Raw genomic sequence first — 12,291 nt, 5'->3', positions numbered from 1 at the left:
AGAGACAGGATTTATAATCATCTTGAAAAGAATAAGTTCATTAGCGATAGTCAGCACGGTTTTGTGACGGGTAGGTCGTGCCTCACAAACCTTATTGAGTTTTTCGAGAAGGTGACCAAACAGGTGGATGAGGGTAAAGCAGTGGATGTGGTGTATATGGATTTCAGTAAGGCGTTTGATAAGGTTCCCCACGGTAGGCTATTGCAGAAAATACGGAAGTATGGGGTTGAAGGTGATTTAGAGCTTTGGATCAGAAATTGGCTAGCTGAAAGAAGACAGAGGGTGGTGGTTGATGGCAAATGTTCATCCTGGAGTTTAGTTACTAGTGGTGTACCGCAAGGATCTGTTTTGGGGCCACTGCTGTTTGTCATTTTTATAAATGACCTGGAAGAGGGTGCAGAAGGGTGGATTAGTAAATTTGCGGATGACACTAACGTCGGTGGAGTTGTGGATAGTGCCGAAGGATGTTGTAGGGTACAGAGGGACATAGATAGGCTGCAGAACTGGGCTGAGAGATGGCAAATGGAGTTTAATGTGGAAAAGTGCGAGGTGATTCACTTTGGAAGGAGTAACAGGATTGCAGAGTACTGGGCTAATGGGAAGATTCTTGGTAGTGTAGATGAACAGAGAGATCTTGGTGTCCAGGTGCATAAATCCCTGAAGGTTGCTACCCAGGTTAATAGGGCTGTTAAGAAGGCATATGGTGTGTTAGCTTTTATTAGTAGGGGGATCGAGTTTCGGAGCCACGATGTCATGCTGCAGCTGTACAAAACTCTGGTGAGACCGCACCTGGAGTATTGCGTGCAGTTCTGGTCACCGCATTATAGGAAGGATGTGGAAGCTATGGAAAGGGTGCAGAGGAGATTTACTAGGATGTTGCCTGGTATGGAGGGAAGGTCTTACGAGGAAAGGCTGAGGGACTTGAGGTTGTTTTCGTTGGAGAGAAGGAGAAGGAGAGGTGACTTAATAGAGACATATAAGATAATCAGAGGGTTAGATAGGGTGGATAGTGAGAGTCTTTTTCCTCGGATGGTGATGGCAAACACGAGGGGACATAGCTTTAAGTTGAGGGGTGATAGATATAGGACAGATGTGAGAGGTATTTTCTTTACTCAGAGAGTAGTCAGGGCGTGGAACGCCCTGCCTGCAACAGTAGTAGACTCGCCAACTTTAAGGGCATTTAAGTGGTCATTGGATAGACATATGGATGAAAATGGAATAGTGTAGGTCAGATGGTTTCACAGGTCGGCGCAACATCGAGGGCCGAAGGGCCTGTACTGCGCTGTAATCTTCTAATTCTAATTCTAATGTCGAATATTGTCTGACGATGCTCCTGTTAAGTGCAGTGAGATGTTTTACAATGTTAATGGCACTATAGAAATGCAAATTGTTGTTGATTGAGGGATAAATATTGGCCATGACACAGAGGAGAACGTTCACATTAACACTCTCCGATATACCCCACACCCCTCAAACATATCATCGGGGCCCATTGGGTTTGGGTTGGGTAGCCATGCTCTAGCCCACACTAAAGGCCTGCTCAAGTCTGCAAATAAAAACCGACCCAAGCCTGACAGAACCATATCCGACCTGAGCCCGACCCGGCCCGAATCCTTTCATCTTTTCCCGTGCCCGACCCGACCCGACCCGACCACCAGTATGTTCAGTTAACCTAGCTTCCGATTTTCACTTTTTAAGCTTGTGCAGATTAGCAACTAAAACTGTATCTGGATTTGAAAGGTTGTTTAAAAAGTACATTAAGATTGGAGCCACATACCGGAGGTGGTGATAGAGTGTGTCCGACCCGACCTGACCCCAAATGCCGGACCCAGAGGAGCCACGCAACCCGAACACGACATATGTAGTCGGGTCCCGTTGGGTTCGGGTTGGGTAGACATGCTCTACCCCACAGCCCTCACTGTAACACTCGGATATATCCCACACCCCTCACTGTAACACACTGATATAACCCACACCCCTCACTGTAACGCTCTGATATACCCCACACCCCTCAATGTAACACTCTGATATACCCCACAGCCTTCACTGTAACACTCTGATATACCCCAGAGCCCTCACTGTAACACACTGATATATCCTACACCCCTCACTGTAACACTCTGATATACCCCACACCCCTCACTGTAACACTCTGATATACCCCACAGCCCTCACTGTAACACTCTGATATACCCCACGCCCCTCACTGTAACACACTGATATATCCCACACCCCTCACTGTAACACACTGATATATCCCACACCCCTCACTGTAACACTCTGATATACCCCACACCCCTCACTGTAACACACTGATATACCCCACACCCCTCACTGTACACACTGATATATCCCACAGCCCTCACTGTAACACTCTGATATACCCCACAGCCCTCACTGTAACACTATGATATATCCCACACCCCTCACTGGAACACTCTGATATACCCCACAGCCCTCACTGTAACACTCTGATATACCCCACACCCTTCACTGTAACACTCTGATATATCCCACACCCCTCACTGTAACACTCTGATATACCCCACACCCTTCACTGTAACACTCTGATATATCCCACACCCCTCACTGTAACACTCTGATATACCCCACAGCCCTCACTGTAACACTCTGATATATCCCACACCCCTCACTGTAACACACTGATATATCCCACACCCCTCACTGTAACACTCTGATATATCCCACACCCCTCACTGTAACACACTGATATACCCCACAGCCCTCACTGTACACACTGATATATCCCACACCCCTCACTGTAACACTCTGATATACCCCACAGCCCTCACTGTAACACTCTGATATACCCCACAGCCCTCACTGTAACGCTCTAATATATCCCACACCCCTCACTGTAACACTCTGATATATCCCACAGCCCTCACTGAAACACTCTGATATACCCCACACCCCTCACTGTAACACTCTGATATACCCCACAGCCCTCACTGTAACACTCTGATATACCCCACAGCCCTCACTGTAACACTCTGATATATCCCACACCGCTCACTGTAACACTCAGATATATCCCACACCCCTCACTGTAACACTCTGATATATCCCACAGCCCTCACTGTAACACTCTGATATATCCCACACCCCTCACTGTAACACTCTGATATACCCCACACCCCTCACTGTAACACACTGATATACCCCACACCCCTCACTGTAACACTCTGATATATCCCACACCCCTCACTGTAACACTCTGATATACCCCACACCCCTCACTGTAACACACTGATATACCCCACACCCCTCACTGTAACACTCTGATATATCCCACACCCCTCACTGTAACACTCTGATATATCCCACAGCCCTCACTGTAACACTCTGATATATCCCACACCCCTCACTATAACACTCTGATATACCCCACACCCCTCACTGTACACACTGATATATCCCACACCCCTCACTGTAACACTCTGATATACCCCACAGCCCTCACTGTAACACTCTGATTTACCCCACAGCCCTCACTGTAACACTCTGATATATCCCACACCCCTCACTGTAACACTCTGATATACCCCACAGCCCTCACTGTAACACTCTGATATACCCCACAGCCCTCACTGTAACACTCTGATATATCCCACACCGCTCACTGTAACACTCTGATATATCCCACACCCCTCACTGTAACACTCTGATATATCCCACAGCCCTCACTGTAACACTGATATACCCCATACCCCTCACTGTAACACTCTGATATACCCCACAGCCCTCACTGTAACACTCTGATATACCCCACAGCTCTCACTGTAACACTCTGATATATCCCACACCGCTCACTGTAACACTCTGATATATCCCACACCCCTTACTGTAACACTCTGATATATCCCACACCCCTCACTGTAACACTCTGATATACCCCATACCCCTCACTGTAACACACTGATATACCCCAGACCCCTCACTGTAACACTCTGATATATCCCACACCCCTCACTGTAACACTCTGATATATCCCACACCCCTCACTGTAACACTCTGATATATCCCACACCCTTCACTGTAACACTCTGATATATCCCACACCCCTCACTGTAACACTCTGATATACCCCACAGCCCTCACTGTAACACTCTGATATCCCCCACAGCCCTCACTGTGATATATCCCACACCCCTCACTGTAACACTCTGATATACCCCACAGCCCTCACTGTAACACTCTAATATATCCCACACCGCTCACTGTAACACTCTGATATATCCCACACCCCTCACTGTAACACTCTGATATATCCCACAGCCCTCACTGAAACACTCTGATATACCCCACACCCCTCACTGTAACACTCTGATATACCCTACAGCCCTCACTGTAACTCACTGATATACCCCACACCCCTCACTGTAACACTCTGATATATCCCACACCCCTCACTGTAACACTCTGATATACCCCACACCCCTCACTGTACACACTGATATATCCCACACCCCTCACTGTAACACTCTGATATACCCCACAGCCCTCACTGTAACACTCTGATTTACCCCACAGCCCTCACTGTAACACTCTGAAATATCCCACACCCCTCACTGTAACACTCTGATATACCCCACAGCCCTCACTGTAACACTCTGATATATCCCACACCGCTCACTGTAACACTCTGATATATCCCACACCCCTCACTGTAACACTCTGATATATCCCACAGCCCTCACTGTAACACTCTGATATACCCCATACCCCTCACTGTAACACTCTGATATACCCCACACCTTTCACTGTAACACTCTGATATACCCCACAGCTCTCACTGTAACACTCTGATATATCCCACACCGCTCACTGTAACACTCTGATATATCCCACACCCCTCACTGTAACACTCTGATATATCCCACACCCCTCACTGTAACACTCTGATATACCCCATACCCCTCACTGTAACATACTGATATACCCCAGACCCCTCACTGTAACACTCTGATATATCCCACACCCCTCACTGTAACACTCTGATATATCCCACACCCCTCACTGTAACACTCTGATATATCCCACAGCCCTCACTGAAACACTCTGATATACCCCACACCCCTCACTGTAACACTCTGATATACCCTACAGCCCTCACTGTAACTCACTGATATACCCCACACCCCTCACTGTAACACTCTGATATATCCCACACCCCTCACTGTAACACTCTGATATATCCCACACCCCTCACTGTAACACTCTGATATACCCCACACCCCTCACTGTACACACTGATATATCCCACACCCCTCACTGTAACACTCTGATATACCCCACAGCCCTCACTGTAACACTCTGATTTACCCCACAGCCCTCACTGTAACACTCTGAAATATCCCACACCCCTCACTGTAACACTCTGATATACCCCACAGCCCTCACTGTAACACTCTGATATATCCCACACCGCTCACTGTAACACTCTGATATATCCCACACCCCTCACTGTAACACTCTGATATATCCCACAGCCCTCACTGTAACACTCTGATATACCCCATACCCCTCACTGTAACACTCTGATATACCCCACAGCCCTCACTGTAACACTCTGATATACCCCACAGCTCTCACTGTAACACTCTGATATATCCCACACCGCTCACTGTAACACTCTGATATATCCCACACCCCTCACTGTAACACTCTGATATATCCCACACCCCTCACTGTAACACTCTGATATACCCCATACCCCTCACTGTAACATACTGATATACCCCAGACCCCTCACTGTAACACTCTGATATATCCCACACCCCTCACTGTAACACTCTGATATATCCCACACCCCTCACTGTAACACTCTAATATACCCCACAGCCCTCACTGTAACACTCTGATATATCCCACACCCCTCACTGTAACACTCTGATATATCCCACACCCCTCACTGTAACACTCTGATATATCCCACACCCCCCACTGTAACACTCTGATATATCCCACACCCCTCACTGTAACACTCTCTATATCACACACCCCTCACTGTAACACTCTGATATACCCCATACCCCTCACTGTAACATACTGATATACCCCAGACCCCTCACTGTAACACTCTGATATATCCCACACCCCTCACTGTAACACTCTGATATATACCACACCCCTCACTGTAACACTCTGATATATCCCACACCCCTCACTGTAACACTCTGATATACCCCACACCCCTCACTGTAACACTCTGATATACCCCATATCCCTCACTGTAACACTCTGATATATCCCACACCCCTCACTGTAACACTCTGATATACCCCACACCCCTCACTGTAACACTCTGATATACCCCACACCCCTCACTGTAACACTCTGATATACCCCATATCCCTCACTGTAACACTCTGATATACCCCATATCCCTCACTGTAACACTCTGATATATCCCACACCCCTCACTGTAACACTCTGATATACCCCACACCCCTCACTGTAACACTCTGATATACCCCATATCCCTCACTGTAACACTCTGATATACCCCACACCCCTCACTGTAACACTCTGATATACCCCACACCCCTCACTGTAACACTCTGATATACCCCACACCCCTCATTGTAACACTCTGATATACCCCACAGCCCTCACTGTAACACTCTGATATACCCCACACCCTTCACTGTAACACTCTGATATATCCCACACCCCTCACTGTAACACTCTGATATACCCCACACCCTTCACTGTAACACTCTGATATATCCCACACCCCTCACTGTAACACTCTGATATACCCCACACCCCTCACTGTAACACTCTGATATACCCCACACCCTTCACTGTAACACTCTGATATATCCCACACCCCTCACTGTAACACTCTGATATATCTCACACCCCTCACTGTAACACTCTGATATACCCCACACCCCTCACTGTAACACTCTGATATACCCCACACCCCTCACTGTAACACTCTGATATACCCCACACCCCTCACTGTAACACTCTGATATACCCCACACCTTTCACTGTAACACTCTGATATATCCCACACCCTTCACTGTAACACTCTGATATATCCCACACCCCTCACTGTAACACTCTGATATATCCCACACCCCTCACTGTAACACTCTGATATACCCCACACCCCTCACTGTAACACTCTGATATATCCCACACCCCTCACTGTAACACTCTGATATATCCCACACCCCTCACTGTAACACTCTGATATATCCCACACCCCTCACTGTAACACTCTGATATATCCCACACCCCTCACTGTAACACTCTGATATATCCCACACCCCTCACTGTAACACTCTGATATATCCCACACCCCTCACTGTAACACTCTGATATATCCCACACCCCTCACTGTAACACTCTGATATATCCCACACCCCTCACTGTAACACTCTGATATACCCCACATTCTCACACTTATGAAAATCTGCTATTACTGGGCCCTTTTGTTGCATCTTTTCAGATCCTTCATCGTTTCCCTCAGTGTCAGGGGCCAAGCTCCACACCCAGGAGCAAATCTAAACACCCGTCAGAAATTGTGAATGGGGGCTTTTCCTGTGCAGCAGTGGGTGTAGAGATTTGTTGAAACCTGGCCTCTTGAATGCAAGGCTTACAGGAAAGAGCTTGAGAGGCAGATAAAATAAACAGACAAAGAGTGTTTATGCCTTTGGCCGGATGATTCATTTGCAGGCTCTCCTGAGATGGGGATACGTCTGGCAAATTACGTCCATGCAGAAGTGGAGTCGTCTGTGGAAAGTTTGCCCCACCCTTCCTGCTCCTTCGTTGCAGCTGAGGATCTCGTCTAGAAGCTCAGCACTGTATTGAGTCTGGAGATGGACCACAACAGCTACCCAATGAGCAAACTGGGCTACGACAGCAGGGACTATGAGAGAGCAAAATCCAACAGCTGTGGCTCTTATGTCAAATACTTTCTGCTGTTCACCAGCATCATCCAGTTGTTGATAATCTTGGGGCTCGTTCTCTTCATGACCTATGGGAACAATCAAAGCAGCCAGCAGAGTCACCTAGAGAGCACTCAGAACCAATCGGTCAAGTTCATCAATGATATTAACAAATTGCACATGATCCTGGGCAGCCAGAATAAGGAACTGAAGAATTGCAAGTACAGGAGTGGCAACCTAACAGCCCAACTGGTAAAGGTCAGCAAGAATCTGCAGACCTGCATCACCCAAAAGGCAAGTGTTTCCCTTTAGCAATTCCTAACTGTGTAGCGTTCGTCATGGTTTGTTGTGTCTGCCTGACATTTTGGGTCTCAGTCGTGACTCAGTGGGCAACACTCTCTCCTCTTGAGTCAGAAAATTGTGGGTTCAAGTCCCACTCGGAGACTTGAGCGTATAATCCAGGCTGATGCTGCCAGTGCAGTACTGAGAGAGTGCTGCGCTGTTGCGGGTGCTGCCTTTCAAATGAAGCATTAAACTGAAGCCCCAGCTGCCCTCTCAGATGGATGTAAATGATTCCTGGGAGAGAAACGTAATGTCCTGGTCAATATTTATCCTTTAGCTAAACCAGATTATTCAGTCACTTATCACATTGCAGTTTGTGGGAGCTTGCTGTGCATAAATGGGCTGCTACATAGAATTTACAGCATGGAAACAGACTATTTGGCCCAATTGATGCATTCTGGTATTTACACTCTGCATGACCTGTGGTAACGAGTTCCACATTCTCACTAATCTCTGAGGTTTTGCTTGAATCTTCATTCGATTTGTTAGTGACTATCTTAATTTGGTGGCCTTCCAAGTTAATACTTCCCCTTTCATCATCTTGAAGACCTCCAATATGCCACCCATTGAAATGAACCCCAGTGCTTGGTCTGTTTTTTTTAATGGCCTTATTAAGCTGCGGTGGATGCTATTTTTAGTGATTTGTGTATCTTTTCCCCCCAGATCCCTCTGCACCCTCTACCCCATTTAGTCTCTTATTTTCCAAGGAGTATGTGGCCTCCTTAATCTTCCTGCCAAAATACACCACCTCAGATTTACCTATATTGCAAATCATTTACCATTTATATGCCCATTCTGCAAGTTTATTAACGTCTTCTTGTATTTTGTCACATTCCTCCTCAGTATTAACAATGGTGTTATCCGCAAATCTTGAGATTGTATTTCCAATTAGTGAGTTCAAATCAATGTAGATAATGAACATTAGTGATCCCAGCACCAATCACTGTGGAACATCTCTTCCGACCTTTTGCCAGTCTGACTAATGATCTTTAACACCTCCTCTGTATTTTCTGTTTTTTAGTTAATTTACTATCCATTCTGCTACTTGTCCTTTGACTGCACAGGGTCTGACGTTAGTCAGTAGTCTACTACACATCAAAATGTACTTTGTTGGCTGTAAAATATTTTGGGACATCCTGAGGTCATGAAAGTCACTATCTAAATGCTAATTTTTTTCTTTCATTAATCTCTGTTATGGTACCAAGACATACAACAACAACAACTTGTATTTACATAGCGCCTTGAACATGGTAAAACATCCCTAAGGTGCTTCACAGGAAAGTTATTAAACAATATTTGACACCAAACCACATAGAAGGATAATTGGGCAGACGACCAAAAGCTTGGTCAAAGAGCTAGGTTCTAAGGAGTGTCCTAAAGGAGGAGAGAGAGGTCGAGAAGCAGAGAGGTTTAGGGAGGGAATTCCAGAGCTTTGAGCCCCAGGCACCTATCCAGGGGGATCTGGTAGAAAGTGCAGGCATGTGACATCGGGCTCTGATGAGATTCTCTTTCACATTCAAATTGCAAATAGTCACAGTCTGAGCCTACATATAAAGACAAGCACTTGTGAGCCCAGTGTCTTGTGAAACATGTCACACCAGCAATTACTAAAATAATTGTCTTATTTTATCCCAATCTCCATAACATCCTCTGAGATCTCTGTGTTCCATCAATTCTGGTCTCTTGCACATCTCTTATTTCTATCACTCCACCATTGGTGGCTGGACCTTCAGCTGCCAAGGTCCTAAGCTCTGGAATTCCCTCCATAAACCTTTCCCCTCTTTCTCTCTCCCTGTAAGATACTCCTTAAAACCCACCTCTATGACCAAGCTTTTGGTCACCTGTCCTAATATCTCCTTACGTGGCCAGGTCTCAAACTTTGTCTGATAACACTCCTGTGAAGTGCCTTTGGACGTTTTACTAAGTTAGAGGCACTATATAAATGTAAGTTGTTGTTGAACTCATAAGATCATGGGAAATAGGAGCAGGAGTAGGCCATTCGGCCCGTCGAGCCTGCTCCGCCATTCAAACAGATCATGGCTGATCATCTACCTCTACACCATTTTTCCCCACTATCCTCACATCCCTTGATGTCATTAGTATCCAGATATCTATCGATTTCTGTTTTGAACATGCTCAATGATTGAGCTTCCACAGCCCTCTGGGGGTAGAGAATTCCAAAGATTCTCCACCCTCTGAGTAAAGGAATTCCTCCTCATTTCAGTCTTAAATGGTCTACCCCTTATTCTGAGACTGTGTCCCTGTTCTAGACTCACCAGCCAGAGGAATCATCCTATCCACATATACCCTGTCATGCCCTGTAAGACTTTTGTAAGTTTCAATGAGATCACCTCTCATTCTTTGAAACGCTAGAGAATACAGGCCCAGTTTCTGCAATCTCACCTCATAAGACAATCCTGCCATCCCAGGGATTAGTCTGGTGAATCTCCGTTGCAGTCCCTCTATGGCAAATATATCCTTACCATTACAATAATCAAGCCAGGAGACCAATCCTGGTTCAATGAAGAGTGCAGGAGAGCATGCCAGGAGCAGCACCAGGCATACCTCAAAATGAGGTGTCAACCTGGTGAAGCTACAACACAGGACTATCTGCGTGCCAAACTGCGTAAGCAGCATGCGATAGACAGAGTTAAGTGATCCCATAACCAACGGATCAGATCTAAGCTCTGCAGTCCTGCCACATCCAGCCGTGAATGGTGGTGGACAATTAAACAACTAACTGGAGGAGGAGGCTCCACAAATATCCCCATCCTCAATGATGGGGGAGCCCAGTACATCAGTGTGAAAGATAAAGCAGAAGCATTTACAACAATCTTCAGCCAGAAGTGCCAAGTTGATGATCCATCTCGGCCTCCTCCTGAAGTTTCCAGCATCACAGATACCAGGCTTCAGCCAATCGATTCACTCCACATGATATCAAGAAACAACCCCATCAGTCTACTCTTAATCATCAGTAAATTGATGGAAGGTGTCATCAACAGTGGCATCAAGCAGCACTTGCTGAGCAATAACCTGCTCAGTGACGCTCAGTTTGGGTTCCGCCAGGCCACTCAGCTCCTGACCTCATTACAGCCTTGGTTCAAACATGGACAAAAGAGCTGAACTCAAGAGGTGAGGTGAGAGTGACTGCCCTTGACAACAAGGCAGCATTTGACCGAGTATGGCATCAAGGAGTCCGAGCAAAACTGAGGTCAATGGGAATCAGGGGGGAAACTCTCCACGGTTGGAGTCATACCTAGCGCAAAGGAAGATGGTTGTGGTTGTTGGAGGTCAATCATCTGAGCTCCAGGACATCACTGCAGGAGTTCCTCAGGGTAGTGTCCTAGGCCCAACCATCTTCAGCTGCTTCATCAATGACCTTCCTTCAATCAGAAGGTCAGAAGTGGGGATGTTCGCTGATGATTGTACAATGTTCAGCACCATTCGTGACTCCTTAGATAATGAAGCAGTCCATGTAGAAATGCAGCAAGACCTGGATAATATCCAGGCTTGGGCTGATAAGTGACAAGTAACATTCGCGTCACACAAGTGCCAGGCAATGACCATCTCCAACAAGAGAGAATCTAATCATCTCTCCTTGACATTCAATGGCATTACGATCGCTGAATCCCCCACTATCAACATCCTAGGGCTAACCATTGGCAAGAGCAAGGAAGTTATGTTAACTTGTATAAGACACTAGGTCAGCCTCAGCTGGAATATTGTGTCCAGTTCTGGGGGCCGCACTTCAGGAAAGACGTGAGGGCATTGGAGAGAGTACAGAAAAGATTCACAAGAATGGTTCCAGGGATGAGGAACTTTAGTTATGATGATAGATTGGAGAAGTTAGAACTGTTTTCCTTGAAGAGAAGACTGAGAGGTGATTTGATAGAGGTATTCAAAATCATGAGTGGTCTGGACAGAGTAGATAGAGAGAAACTGTTCCCACTCGTGAAAGAATCGAGAACAAGAGGGCACAGATTTAAAATATTTGGTAAGAGAACTAAAAGTGACATGAGGAAAA

At 46.3% G+C, this 12,291-nt stretch overlaps 1 protein-coding gene across 1 annotated transcript in view; it reads left to right on the top strand.

Moving 5' to 3' along the window:
- The window catches only part of plvapb (plasmalemma vesicle associated protein b), a 45,813-nt gene that overhangs the window by 13,860 nt on the left and 19,662 nt on the right, over nt 1–12,291 (top strand). The window contains exon 2 of the mRNA XM_068016014.1: nt 7,714–8,219. Coding sequence (XP_067872115.1) covers nt 7,857–8,219 — 363 coding nt within the window. The 5' untranslated portion in view covers nt 7,714–7,856. The remainder of the gene's footprint in view (nt 1–7,713; nt 8,220–12,291) is intronic.

Source organism: Heterodontus francisci, chromosome 36 (genome assembly GCF_036365525.1).
Source record: "Heterodontus francisci isolate sHetFra1 chromosome 36, sHetFra1.hap1, whole genome shotgun sequence".
In the NCBI taxonomy this organism is placed as follows: domain Eukaryota; kingdom Metazoa; phylum Chordata; class Chondrichthyes; order Heterodontiformes; family Heterodontidae; genus Heterodontus; species Heterodontus francisci.
Note: the sequence above shows the minus strand (reverse complement) of the source record. Positions and strands in the feature narration are given on the sequence as shown.